This window comes from Trachypithecus francoisi, unplaced genomic scaffold (assembly GCF_009764315.1).
Source record: "Trachypithecus francoisi isolate TF-2019V2 unplaced genomic scaffold, Tfra_2.0 Lachesis_group14, whole genome shotgun sequence".
Classification (NCBI taxonomy): Eukaryota; Metazoa; Chordata; class Mammalia; order Primates; family Cercopithecidae; genus Trachypithecus; species Trachypithecus francoisi.
Window position 1 is genome coordinate 32,096,401 of NW_022681459.1, and position 14,608 is coordinate 32,111,008.

At 43.8% G+C, this 14,608-nt stretch overlaps 1 protein-coding gene across 4 annotated transcripts in view; it reads left to right on the forward strand.

The window, feature by feature from the left end:
• The window catches only part of DIP2A (disco interacting protein 2 homolog A), a 110,338-nt gene extending 102,384 nt beyond the window's left edge, over window positions 1–7,954 (forward strand). For 3 of the 4 annotated variants that reach the window (XM_033232699.1, XM_033232701.1, XM_033232700.1), the window contains exons 35-38: window positions 33–107; window positions 1,919–2,093; window positions 2,776–2,899; window positions 3,564–7,954. In XM_033232699.1, the coding sequence (XP_033088590.1) occupies window positions 33–107; window positions 1,919–2,093; window positions 2,776–2,899; window positions 3,564–3,816 (627 nt within the window). In that variant the 3' untranslated portion in view covers window positions 3,817–7,954. Of the gene's footprint in view, window positions 1–9; window positions 108–1,918; window positions 2,094–2,775; window positions 2,900–3,563 lie in introns of those variants that run through there. The other variant, XR_004442227.1, reaches the window with a different exon arrangement.
• Window positions 7,955–14,608: the final 6,654 nt, after the last annotated feature.

A 14,608-nucleotide genomic window follows, 5' to 3' on the forward strand; every position in this document is an offset into this window, starting at 1 on the left:
TTTAACAAGGGACATAGCTCTCCTCCTTCCAGATCCTCCCAGGCGTGAAGGTCATCATCGCACACACTGAGACCAAAGGACCCTTGGGAGACTCACACCTGGGAGAGGTGAGCTGAGGGCAGGGGCCCATGGGAGGGGCTTGAGCTCTCCAGCCTCACCGGCTTCATCTTCCTTCTCTTTTTGCTTCAGATTTGGGAATTCTAAACTGTGGAATAACACTTGCCTTTGGGAATCTACCAGAAGCCATTTGGCCCTTCCCCCATGTACCTCCCAGACCCAGTTCCTATGTAGGATTTTGGGGTACTGTGGGACAAACTGCTTCATCCCTAGGTTGACCTTACCAACAGAGGGGAACCCCTAGATGTGAGGGCACTGACAGATGGGAGGAGCTGCACAGGCACCAGTGGCAGCATGGAAAACAGCTACCTTGTGCAGGACCCAGCAGCTGCTACTTAACACGTGGTCCCTGGCACCCAGACAGGAGCACAGACCCGGGGAACTGGTGATAGAGAACTCTGCTCCAGAAGAGTTCAAGGCCTCCACCTGCCCTGGGAGGTTCGGAGAGCTCAGAGCCCTTGTCCTGAGGGTGCAGGTGGAAGGTGTGGGTCTCCCTGAGAACACAGAGGCTGTACAGGAATCCATTGGGTTGAAATGTCTACATGTATTGCACGTACATCTTGCTGTAATTTGGGACAGGCACGACTCATTATTTACGGGCAGCGGTGGCAGCTTGACATGCAGTCATGTCCCGAATGTGCAGATTGATCTGTTGTCATGAGAGCTCAGGACGCACGTTCCTAGTCCTATCCTCCTGGGGAATGTGCTGTCAAATTGATGTCTTCAGACCAGGCGGGCACAGGGATCGTTTGTGGGCTCTGCTGTGAAGCCAGACTGGGGGCTTCCAGCAAGCTGTGCCCAGTAGGAAATCACTCAGCCTCAGCTGGCTTCTTCTGACTGGGACAAGGGTGTGAGCATGTGACCCCTCAGGTGGTCTTAAACCGTGTCCTGATGGGAAGGTGTCCTGGGTCCCAATCCTGAGTGTGGATGGAGTGAGGGACCCTCCCCTCAACCATCCCACTTCCTGGACAGCCAAACCCAGGTCTGTAAGTCAAGGGTGTGCCCCCAGGAGATGGCGAGTCTGGGCCGGGAATGGGGACCCACCCCTCATGGCAGATGCTCAAGGGAAACGCCCCTGTTGGCCACCCCCTTCTCCTCTTTCAGACGCTGCCATGCAGGGGCGTGTTAGAGCCAGTTGAACTGACTGTAGGTTCTGGACGGACTCTGTGTCTCGAAGGGCCCCGTGACACTTGGTCCTGCAGGCACAGGCCTCTGGTCCCTTGGTCTCTGCATGGATGCACACAAATGCTTACGTGTGTAGATATGCGGGTGCACGCAAACGTGAACAGACTGGTGGACACACGTGCACATGGATAGTGGACGCACACACACGCATGGGGCTGACGTTAACCCTGGGACGTGCTGTCTGTTTTCGGGGCCTCTGTCTTGCCATGAGTCTGAGCAGCCACATGCTCTCCACTCTGCAGGGACCTCATTCCTTCAGCCTGTCCCTGTGTGGAATTCGGGCTGCTTCCAGCCCTCTCTTACTGCCAACAATAGTTGGATGTGAGGAAGGTGGAATTGCCCCTCTACTTACCACGTAGGATAGAGTCCTACAGATGCCATTCTTGGGTCAAAGGAAGAAACACAGTATTGAAGGAGAGAAAAGTTAGGTTTGCTTTCTGTGCCTGTAATTTAACTTAGTTCATAAAATAAGAGACAACGACTATGACCTGCCCGACTTCGTTCGGTGTTTTCTGGAGCATTATTCTTGGCCAGTCACATTCTTGGATGTCTCGTGACAGAATCTGAACTCGGTGGTTGGTAACACTTCACATTCTTGTCCTCTGGGCCCCGCCAGATCTGGGTAAGCAGCCCCCACAATGCCACCGGCTACTACACAGTCTATGGGGAGGAGGCGCTTCATGCCGACCACTTCAGTGCCCGGCTGAGTTTTGGAGACACACAGACCCTCTGGGCAAGGACTGGCTACCTTGGCTTCCTTCGACGAACAGAGCTCACCGATGCCAGTGGAGGTGAGGGGTTGTGGTGAAGTCCCACGTGAGTGCTGTGTGGGGAGGACCTGGGCTCCCCAAGAGCTTGGCCACCGGCTGGCACACCTCACTCCTTGCTGTGGTCTGGTATTATTCAGTGTGGGGGGAAGATATTCTGACAGCGGTTTTCTCTGAAAATACTGTTTTCCCTCCATGACTGCCCCTCTCTATCCTTGGGACCTTGGCCTCTGCTAAGGGGTCGGGGGATGGTGTTGGTGATAAGGCTCCCAGGCTCCTCCCTGAGGAGGAGGCCGGCCTCTGCCACTGTGTCTTTACCAGTGGCTTTCCCATGCACAACCCATTCAAGGTTGTGGCCAATGTCCAGAGGACTCTGTGCAGCCACCACAAGCTGGCCAGATAAGGCAGAACTTTTGGTAGCTCCCATAGGTAGTGTCCTGTTCCCAGAGATAAGTTATGTTTAATAATACGCTCACACTTGCTGTAACTTTCCTGAGGTGGTTCCATGCTGCAGAGATAACAGCCTGCACTGCCAGTACCTCCATCACCCTCTCTGCATGTAGTGTGGGACCTCATGATGTTTGAGTTGAGACCTCCCTGTGCCTGAGAGCCCCTGTTTGGGCTCAGAGGATATGAGCCCATGCCTCAGCCCATGCCTCTGCATGCCTCGGCTTTCTGGGCATGTGTAAACACACACTGTTCACAGGGCGGCATGATGCACTGTATGTCGTTGGGTCTCTGGATGAAACTCTGGAGCTCAGAGGCATGCGGTACCACCCCATCGACATCGAGACCTCTGTCATCCGAGCACACAGGAGCATCGCTGAGTGGTAAGAGCCCAGGTGGAGGGTGGCTCCACACAGTCCATACAGCCCTTCCTCTGGGCATGAGTGCTGTGCATCGGTTGGAGCAGAGCCGAGGACTGCTGGGCCTGAGCACAGGCCTCCTGCATTGTCACCCTGGTCTGCAGTGGAGCTGGATGCCATGTAGATGAACCCTATCTACCTTGGGCATTGCCAGAGAGGGCTGAGGACTTCTTGTGGGTTCTCCCTCTGGATGCACTCTGCACAGCGTGGTACCAGAGCACACCTTGCTGCCTTTGTTTAGGTTTGGCTTGTTTTTTTCTCCGTTTCCTTATGAGTTGTAAGCCAAGAGATTGTCCCCAAATGCACAGGCAAAAGGTAAGGTTTCCACAGGTCTCATCCTGAAGTGTTTCTGCTTTTAATATGTTTCTCACATGGTTGTGACTCCTGATTCCTTCACCTGTGGGGAACTTGTGTTGGGACAGGTACAGCTTTCAGCATCAGATAATGCTCCTGAGTCTCAGTAAAAGCTTTAGTTGGAATAGACATCCTGTAAAATGGATCTGGCCTGATCTTTAGGTTGTGAATGGCCTTAAATAGCTCTGTGGCATCAGTGTGCTTCACTCTTCTCTGTGCCACCCTTTCCCAGACATTCACTGGTCCCTGTGACCCCGTCTCTCTTCCTCTGCAGTGCCGTGTTCACCTGGACCAACCTGCTGGTGGTGGTGGTGGAGCTGGATGGGCTCGAGCAGGATGCCCTGGACCTGGTGGCCCTGGTGACCAATGTGGTGCTGGAGGAGCACTACCTGGTCGTGGGCGTCGTGGTCATTGTGGACCCAGGGGTGATCCCTATCAACTCTCGGGGTGAGAAGCAGCGCATGCACCTGCGGGACGGCTTCCTGGCTGACCAGCTGGACCCCATCTATGTGGCCTACAACATGTGAGCGCAGCACCCCAGCCCGGGTGCCGGAGACGAATGAGCTCCAGCAGTCCAAGGTGATGTGGGAAGACACTGCAGAGCCCACGCACCGGGACTCGCCCCTTCCTGTGCTCTTACAGATCCCTCTCAGCAGTTCCCCGCATCTCCTTTTAAAAGCACTTCCTGAATTATTTAAAGAAATATTTTGAATCTGCCAAGTACATTTACAAAAATACAGATGCTGGTATTTTAACAGATGGAGAGACAAGGAAAGAAAAGGAAAGGCCTGGCGTGGGCATTGTGAGGAATCACAGGCACCGAGGTTGTTCTCTGCTGTACTGCAAGTTTGCACTTTCTGTAGGCTAAAAATGTAGTTCCTGATTTTTAAAATTCAGTTATTTATTCCCACTTCAAATGACAAGTTCATATATAGAAATTACGGAGAGAAACTTGAGACCATTTACAGAGAGAAACTTGATTCCGGGAAGATAGCAGAGTACAAACCAGCTGCCTCACTTCTGTTTCACAGGGAGGCTTGTGGAAAGGAAGCAAGCTGGACCCATCCTCCCTGCTCACAGAGCACTGTGGTCACACGCAGTTCCTCCTCTGCCAGTTTTGTTATTGAAAGAGGTGTGCTGTCCGGGCGCAGTGGCGCTCGCCTGTAATCCCAGCACTTTGGGAGGCCAAGGCGGGTGGATCATGAGGTCAGGAGATCGAGACCATCCTGGCTAACACGGAGAAACCCCGTGTCTACTAAAAATACAAAAAATTAGCCAGATGTGGTGGTGGGCGCCTGTAGTCCCAGCTACTCGGGAGGCTGAGGCAGGAGAATGGTGTGAACCTGGGAGGCGGAGCTTGCAGTGAGCCGAGATCATGCCTCTCGCCACTGCACTCTAGCCTGGGTGACAGAGCGAGACACTGTTTAAAAAAAAAAAACAAAAACAAAAAAAAAAGGTGTGCTGCTTGTCAGCATATATTGTTACTGTTATGGACACTCAGTAAGTGCCATTTTGGACTGCCAAGTTTAGATGCTTTGTTTCAGAAACATAAGCCAGCATTTAGTTTTAAATCACTTTCCTGGTTTGTAACTTGATGCTGTTTAGTTACATTGCTAGTTTTCCTAACACTACGATATTAATTCTTCTCGTGGCAGTGTACTGATGTATTATTTTTATTCCAAATCAGCGGATTTGGAAGCATTGGTGGTAAAGTCTAAGGTTTTCATATCCATAGTGCTGTTTGGTGAGTACCAGCAGTACAGTTGAGGGGAGCAGGGAACAGCGTTGCCCCATATTGAAGGTGGAGACGGTTACATTCTTCACTGCCTTTCACATTTTGAGTTGTGTGCCTATAAAGTTTGGCCAAACCATTTTTTTATTTTGTTCAAACTTGACTAAGCTGAGTGATCTAAAATTATACAGAACCTAAATCAGAGAATGTAAAGTCCTTTAGTTACTTCTAAGAATTTGAAGTCAAGCACGAATCTAAGATATAGATTATTTTTATATAGCTAATTAAGAGTATGTTATGAAATTGTTGGGTTTTTGGGGTATTGAGGCTGGAAAATTTTGTGAATCATGCATGCTTCACAGAAACAACCAGGTTTTTCCAGAATTAGTCTGGATCAGTGCCTAACAAAGCTGTTATTAATTCTCCACACATGAACCTGGCTAACTGGGCCAGCACTCATGTTTTACTCCTGTCTGGCTACAAATAGCACTGTGCATAGTAGCCCTGTTTCCCCATGGTGTTGGACTGTGGTAAAGTATGTTGTGACATACTGGAATTCTAATAACCCTGTTGTAATTATGTACAGAATCTGTGTAACTTATTGTTGACATACAGAGGTTTGGGCAGTAATCTAACAGACATTCCTTACAATAGAATGGCTGGGAAGGGAAAGAAAAAAAAAGCTACCTAACTCCAATCTTGATGTTGTAGTTTTATAGCAAACAAAAATTGTCAGCTTTTTGTATTGAAAGGTCAGTGGTGGTAAGACGAGGTGTCTTGTAAATTAAGATTTTAAGAAGTGCATTAAAATGTTTTAGAGTTACTCTGGGAATTCTGTATATCATACTAAAATTTTTATATCATTATGTTAATAAAAGTTATTGACTTTGTAATTCTGCATTTTGAAATGTGTGAAAAGGGTTTTTAAATTACCCCGAATAGGATGTATTTTATTTTGCTTTTTTTTTCTGACTATAAAAGCAATTATGCTTATAGCATAAAATCTAGAAAGCACATTAAAGTATAAAGAAAATTAAAATTTCTTATAATTCTACCTCTGAGTAAATAGCAGCATTCGTATGTGACATAAACCCTCTCAGGGATTTATTTTTTTTCTTTTTAAAAATTTTTTACAAAATTAGAATCAAGTGCTTTTTAAAATAATTTGGTTTTGTACTTAATAAATTATAGACTTTTAAGTCTATTACATATATTCTTCTACGTTTCAATGGCTGTATTTTACAAGTGTGCCATGAGTAAATGTAGTATTTGCTCTATTGCTGTACATCAGTGTTGTTTCAACAGGACCACAGGGAGCCTCCTTTCAGATGCACGTTTTCACTGCCATGATTGCAGTTACTGCCTTGAGCTCAGTTCTTATAGGTAGAGTGAGTGGGTCAGAGTTCACGCCAGGTTGGAAGCTTTGGGTACCTGCTGCCCTCCAGAAGGGAGGAAAAGGTCTCTTTGCAGTTGCCAAGCAATGTTGGCAGTGGACATGCGCTCAAGATTAAAATAACTCTTTAACAGTTTGATAGGCAAATAAGTGGTGTGTCTGGTCATGTTGACTATGTCCTCATTTGTTCATGGCCATTTTTAGTTCTTATCTGATGTATTTTGTTCAGATTTGGCAGTTTTTATGGTCAAGTTTTTTCTTACTGACATGTAGGAGTCTCTTAAGAATTATAACCTCCATATACTTTGTTTTCTTGTAGGTTATTTGTATTTTGGTTCTATTTGTTTTAATGCAGGTGGTTTTTTAAATGTTACATTTATGCAAACTATGTTATTGTGTTTGATTTCAGATTATGAATATAGCTGATTTATTTCAAAGTGGTTCTACTGGAATGATCAGCATAAACCAATGGGGAGTACATGGCAGAGAAATAACTATCCTCCAGTGTTTGCCTGGTTCCTGCCACAGTGCTGGCCTTCAGGCCTTCCAGGCTGTTCTAAAGAAAAGGCAAGGAGACCTGCTGCTGCCACTGTGTCTTGCTGTCAGTAAATATCCTCAGTAAATCACGTGCATGTTATTTGCCATGTGAAAAAAGAACAGGAGGAGGAAGCATTCCCTTCCTATCTGAGATAATGTTACATAAATTTTGGGTCCTAAAGGGTTAGGGAAGGCATACTCTATTTAAATTGGATACAATAGCAGTGTTGTAACACTCTGCATGGCATTCATCCTCTTGTTTGATGTTCAATTTCAGTAATGGAGAATTAAAAGGAAACTACATGTAAAATTTCAAAATTAATGGTTTTTACATTTTTGCTTATTAGTAAAAAATTTGAGTTGAAGAGGAATGACTTTAAAGTATCTAAGCAGGTGCCTGGACTATCCTCCCTCTTCCCTCTTGCTGGTCTGAAAGCCTCAATCACCCTAATCCTCACCCAGGTCTTCCTGAATTCTGCTCTGCTTTTCAGGATTTAATGAGAGAACCTTTTCACATGAGCCCATGAGATATTTCAGAAGGATCATTGTGGAGTTTGCTAAGGGCAGTACAGAGTGAGAAATTGAGAGTTTATTAGTGTTTAGTACCTACTAAGTGTGGGGTACATTATTCCCCAGATTCTCAAAGGAACTGAAAAGGCCAGATATGAATATTCATTTCACATGCCACTTAAAAAAAGTCAAAAGGAGCACGAGGGATCAAATGAAGCTTTGAGGGGAAAAGGGAGCACAGAGGTATTGCCACTGACCATCACTGCTAGGTGGGTGTGCCCAGATGCTGCAGGAGGGCTGCAGGAGGCTCCAGATGGAAATCAGTGGAGTGAAGGCCATCTACAGGCTTTCATGCTCTGGTGGAATGGTACATAAGTCAAAGACAAGCAGTTTTTAGCATTTATGTTATTCAGTGAAGGGGAAGGATTCTGGGAAGATAGCAGAGTACAAACCACCAGGAATATGTCTTCCCTACCTGGACAGTAATTGCACTGGCAGAATCTGACGTGACTATTTTGGAGCTCTGGAGTCTGCTGATGGCTTGTAACTTCCAGGGCAAGGCTTAGATGGTAAATTAGGGTTAATTTTAGCTCCTGGCACAGTGGCAGCTACCCTACCCCCTGCCCATGGCAGGCAACTGTGCACGTGTTCCAGGAGCAGCTTGCACATGGAGCCAGATCCTTGATTGCTACTTCTGATTTTAGAGGGGCAGATGAGTCCAGAGACCGTTGTTGCACCTCCCCTGATTTTTGCAAACCCCTCTTCATCCAGCTTAAATTACTTCCATTGCTGTGATTTAAAGGCCCAGGACCCTTCTCCCCCAACCCTTCATTTTCTCATTTTCTCCTTTTGGGAGCCAGACACTAAAGACTAGGACGTTCAAAAGCACCTGCACATATGGGGGGGAAGTAGAAAATGTACATGTCCAGGGAAAGGTACAGGCTCAGAAAAGAACCAAGAAGACCTTAAAATGAGACCTCAAGCTGATCCTTGACATAGAGACAGCTAAGGATCAATAAAAATAAATAAATAACAAAACCTCCCAGCAAACCCTGGGGAAGAAGAATCTGATTTCCAGATTAACAACATTATTTAATTTTAATGCCAGTTTTTCAACAAAAAGATCACAAGACATGCAAAGAAGAATATGCTTCATTCCAAGGAAAAATGAATAGAAACTGTCCCTGAAAAAGACTTGATCATACTTGACAAAGACTTTCAAATAACTGTCTTAAAGATGCGCAGAGAACTAAGGGAGATGTGGAGACAGTTAAAAACCAATGCATGAGGAAAATGGAAATATCAATAAAGAGATAACCTAAAAAATTCTGGAGCTGAAAAGTAATAACTAAAATGAAAAATTCCCTAGAAGAATCCAAGGGCAGGAAGAGAATCAGTGAGCTTGAAGATAGGACGGTAGAAATTGATGAGTCTGAAGAAAAGAAAAAAAAGATTGAAGAAAAATGAACAGAGTCTGAGGGAACTGTGGGACACCATTAAGCAGACCAATATATGCATGTTGGCAGTTCCAGAAGCAGGGTTGAGGGAGAGAGAGAATACTTGAAGAAGTAATGGCTGAAGACTTCCTAAATTTGATGAAAGACATGAATATAAGCATCCAAGTAGCTCAACAAATTCCAAGTAAGATGAACTCAAAGAGACCACCCAGATAACATTTCAGAAGCCAAAGCCAGAGAATTTTGGAAGCAACAAGAGAGAAACAACTTGTTACATACAAAGAATCCTCAGTAACAAGTCCCCAAGCCCAGGGCCACAGACCATTACCAGTCTGTGGCCTGTTAGGTACCGGACTACACAGCAGGAAGTCAGTGGTGGGTGAGTGAGCATTACCACCTGAGCTCTGCCTCCTGTCAGATCAGTAGTGACATTAGATTTTCATAGGCATGCAAGCCTTCTTGTGAACTAACTGCACATGCCAGGGATCAAGGTTGCACGCTCCTTATAAGAATCTAATGCCTGATGATCTGAGGTGGGACAGTTCTATTCCAAAACCATCATCTTGTGCCCCCCGGTCTGTGGAATAACTGTCTTCCACAAAACCAGTCCCTGGTGCCAGAAAGGTTGGGGACTGCTGCTCAATAAGATTATCAGCAGATTTCTCATCAGAAACTAGGGGCCAGAAGGTAGTGGGCCAATATATTAAAAATGCTAAGAGAAAAAAAAAAAGTCAACCAAGGATCCTATACCTGGCAAAGCAGTTCATCAAACGTGAAGGAGGCCGGGCGTGGTGGCTCATGCCTGTAATCCCAGCACTTGGGGAGGCCGAGGTGGGCGGATCATGAGGTCAGGAGATCGAGACCATCCTGGCTAACATGGTCAAATCCCGTCTCTACTAAAAATACAAAAAATTAGCTGGGCATGGTGGCAGTCGCCTGTAGTCCCAGCTACTCGGGAGGCTGAGGCAGGAGAATGGCGTGAACCCAGGAGATGGAGCTTGCAGTGAGCCGAGATAGTGTCACTGCACTCTAGCCTGGGTGACAAAGCGAGACTCCATCTCTCACACACACACACACACACACACAAAAGACATTAAAGCATTCTAAGATAAACAAGCTGAGGGAGTTTGTTACCCCTAGACCTGCCTTAGAAGAAATGCTAAAGGGAGTCCTGCTGGGTGAAATGAAAGGACACTAGACAGTAACCCAAATTCATCTGAAGAAATGAAGATGTCAGTGAAGGTAACAGAATGGGCAATTATAAAATCTGGTAGTATTGAAATGATGGTTTATAATTGCAGTATCTTTTTTCTACATGATGTAAGAGACTAATGTAGTTTTAATAAATTAGTCTAAAAGCCAGAATTATTGTGACTTTGATTTGTTACTCCACATTTTTACATAATTTTTTTTACATAATTTAAGAGGCTGAATCAAAGAATTACTAGTTTATGTTTTGGGCTACACAGTTTATAAAGATTAATTTGGTGACATCAATAGGTTTGGACAGAGCTTTTAAAGGAGCTGAATTTTTTGTTATTAATGTTAAGTATAATACTATACTCTAACTATACTCAAGTTAGAGTATAGAATTAGAACTTTGGGATGTTTAATGTAATCCCCCTGGTAGCCACAAAGAAAACAGGTATAGCAGTGGCCCCCAGCCTTTTTGGCACCAGGGACCAGTTTCATGGAAGACAAATTTTCCACAGACTGGGAAGGGGGGAATGGTTTTGAGATGAAACTGTTCAACCTCAGATCATCAGGCATTAGATTGTTATAAGGAGGACAAAACCTAGATCCTGCTCATGTGTAGTTCACTATAGGGTTTGTGCTCCTATAAGAATCTAATGCAGGCTGGGTGCGGTGGCTCACACCTGTAATTCCCAACACTTTGGGAGGCTGAGGCGGGCGGATCACGAGGTCAGGAGATCAAGACCATCCTGGTTAACATGGTTAAACCCTGTCTCTACTAAAAATACAAAAATTAGTCGGGCATGGTGGCAGGTGCCTGTAGTCCCAGCCACTCAGGAGGCTGAGGCAGGAGAATGGTGTGAACTCGGGAGGCGGAGCTTGCAGTGAGCTGAGATCACGCCACTGCACTCCAGCCTGGGTGGCAGAGCGAGACTCCGTCTGAAAAAAAAAAAAAAAAGAATCTAATGTGGCCACTGATCTGACTGGAGATGGAGCTCAGGTATGCTTGCTTGCCTGCCACTCACCTCCTGCTATGAGGCCTGATTCCTAACAGACCACAGACCAATACCAGTCCATGGCCTGGGGGTTGGGAACCCCTAAGCTGTAGAATACAGTCATGTGCACATAACATCTTAGTAAACGATGAACCACTTACACAATGTTGGTCCCATAAAATTATAATGGAACTGAAAAACTCCTGTTGCCTAGTGATGTAGCCATTGTAACATCATAACAGCATGCATTACTCTTGTATTTATGATAATGCTAGTATAAACAAACATGTTACAGTGCTAGTGGTATAAAAGTTTAACACCGTTATGTACAGTACATAATACTTGATAATGTATATCTTACTAGTTTATGTACTTACTTACATTTCATTGCTACTTGACTGTACTTGTTAAGAAAGTTAACTGTAAAACAGCCTCAGGCCCTTCAGGACATATTCTAGAAGGCATTGTCATAGAAGATGACAGTTCCATGTGTGTTATTGCCCCTGAAGATCTTCCAGCAGGACAAGATGTGGAGGTGAAAGACAATAGCATTGATTATCCTGACCCCATCTAGGCCTAGTCTAATGAGTGTGTTTATGTCTTAGTTTTATTTATTATTATTATTATTATACTTTTAAGTTCTGGGGTACATGTGCAGAACATGCAGGTTTGTTACATAGGTATACACATGCCATCCTGGTTTGCTGCACCCATCAACTCATCATCTACATTAGGTATTTCTCCTATTCCTGATGCTATTCCTCCCCTAGCCCCCCATCCCCTAACAGTGTGTGATGTTCCCCTCCCTGTGTTCATGTGTTCTTATTGTTCAACTCCCACTTATGAGTGAGAACATGCGGTGTTTGGTTTTCTGTTCTTGTGTTAATTTGCTGAGAATGATGGTTTCCACCTTCATTCATGTCCCTGCAAAGGACACCAACTCATCCTTTTTATGGCTGCGTAGTTTTCCATGGTGTATATGTGCCACATTTTCTTTACCCAGTCTGTCACTGGTGAGCAGTTGGGTTGGTTCCAAGTCTTTGTTATTGTGAACAGTGCTGCAATAAACATACGTGTGCATGTGTCTTTATAGTAGAATAATTTATAATCCTTTGGGTATATACCCAATAATGGGATTGCTGGGTCAAAAGGTATTTCTGGGAGAGGAATTGCCACACTGTCTTCCACAGCAGTTGAACTAATTTACACTCCTAACAGTGTAAAAGCGTTCCTGTTTCTCCACATCCTCTCCATCATCTGTTGTTTCCTGACTTTTTAATGATTGCCATTCTAACTGGCATGAGATGGTATCTCATTGTGGTTTTGATTTGCATTTCTCTAATGACCAGTGATGATTTTTCATCAAACACTTTTCAACAAACATTTTTCATATATTTGTTGGCCACATAAATGTCTTCTTTTGAGAAGTGACTGTTGATATCCTTTGCCCACTTTTTGATGGGGTTGTTTTTTTCTTGTAAATTTGTTTAAGTTCTTTGTAGATTCCGGATATTAGCCCTTTGTCAGATGGATAGATTGCAAAAATTTTCTCCCATTCTGTAGGTTGCCTGTTCACTCTTACGATAGTTTCTTTTGCTGTGCGGAAGCTCTTTAATTAGATCCCATTTGTCAATTTTGGCTTTTGTTGCCATTGCTTTTGGTGTTTTAGTCATGAAGTCTTTGCCCATGCTTAGGTCCTGAATGGTATTGCCTAGGTTTTCTTCTAGGGTTTTTATAGTTTTAGGTATTAGGTTTAAGTCCTTAATCCATCTTGAGTTAATTTTTGTATAAGGTGTAAGGAAGGGGTCCAGTTTCAGTTTTCTGCATATGGCTAGCCAGTTTTCCCAGTACCATTTATTAAATAGAGAATCCTTTCCCCATTGCTTGTTTTTATCAAGTTTGTCAAAGATCAGATGGTTGTAGATGTGTGGGGTTATTTCTGAGGCCTCTGTTCTGTTCCATTGGTCTATATATCTGTTTTGGTACCAGTGCCATGCTGTTTTGGTTACTCTAGCCTTGTAGTATAGTTTGAAGTCAGGTAGCATGATGCCTCCAGCTTTGTCCTTTTTACTTAGGATTGTCTTGGCTATGCAGGCTCTTTTTGGTTCAATATGAAATTTAAAGTGGTTTTTTCTAATTCTGTGAAGAAAGTCAATGGTAGCTTGATGGGGATAGCATTGAATTTATAAATTGTATTGGGCAGTATGGCCATTTTCACGATATTGGTTCTTCCTATCCATGAACATGGAATATTTTTCCATTTGTTTGTGTCCTCTCTTATTCCCTTGAGTAGTGGTTTGTAGTTCTCATTGAAGAGGTCCTCCTTCACATCCCTTGTAAGTTGTATTCCTAGGTATTTCATTCTCTTAGTAGCAATTGTGAATGGCAGTTCACTCATCATTTGGCTCTCTGTTTGTCTATTGATGTATAGGAATGCTCGTGACTTTTGCACATTGATTTTGTATACTGAAACTTTGCTGAAGTTGCTTATCAGCATAAGGAGATTTGGGGCTGAGATGATGGGATTTTCTAAATATACAATCATGTCATCTGCAAACAGAGACAATTTGACTTCCTCTCTTCCTATTTGAATACACTTTTGTTTCTTTTCCTTGCCTGTTTGCCCTGACCAAAACTTCCAATAGTATGTTGAATAGGAGTGGTGAGAAAGAGCATCCTTGTCTTGTGCCACTTTTCAAAGGGAATCCTTCCTAGTTTTTGCCCATTCAGTATGATATTGGCTGTGGGACTGTCATAAATAGCTCTTATTATTTTGAGATATGGTCCATCAATACCTAGTTTATTGAGAGTTTTTAGCTTTTAATAAAGTTTAAAATGTAAAAAATAAAATTTTTAGAGAAAAAAGTTTATAAAGATGTCTAAAAATGTTTTGCACAGTTGTACAATGTGTTTTAAGCTAAATGTTTTTACAAAATAGTCAAAAACTTAAAAACATTTGAAAGTTTATTAAGTTACAGTAAGCTAAGGTTAATTTATTATTGAAGAAAAATATATGTTTAGTGTAGTCTAAGTGTACAATATTTATAAAGTCTACAGTAGTGTACGGTAATGTCTTAGGCTTTCACATTCACTCATCACTCACACCCGAAATAACTTCAAGTTCTACCAGCTCAATTAATGGTAAGTACTTACTATGATTTGAGTGATACCCAATGTAGCAGTATTGAGAGGTGGGGCCCTTAAGAGGTGATTGGATTAATCTACTCAAGGATTGATAGATTAATGGATTATCATGGGAACGGGGCTGATAGCTTTGTAAGAAAAGGAAGAAGGACCTGAGCAAGCATGCTCAGCGCCCCCACTGTATGATTCCCTGCACTACCTTGGGAGTCTGCAGAGAGTCCCTACCAGCAAGAAGACCCTGACCAGATGTGGCCCTCAACCTTGGACTTCTCAGCTGCTATAATTCTAAGAAATAAATTCATTTTTTCTTATAATTTAGCCAGTTTCAGGTATTCTGTTATAAGCAACATACAATGG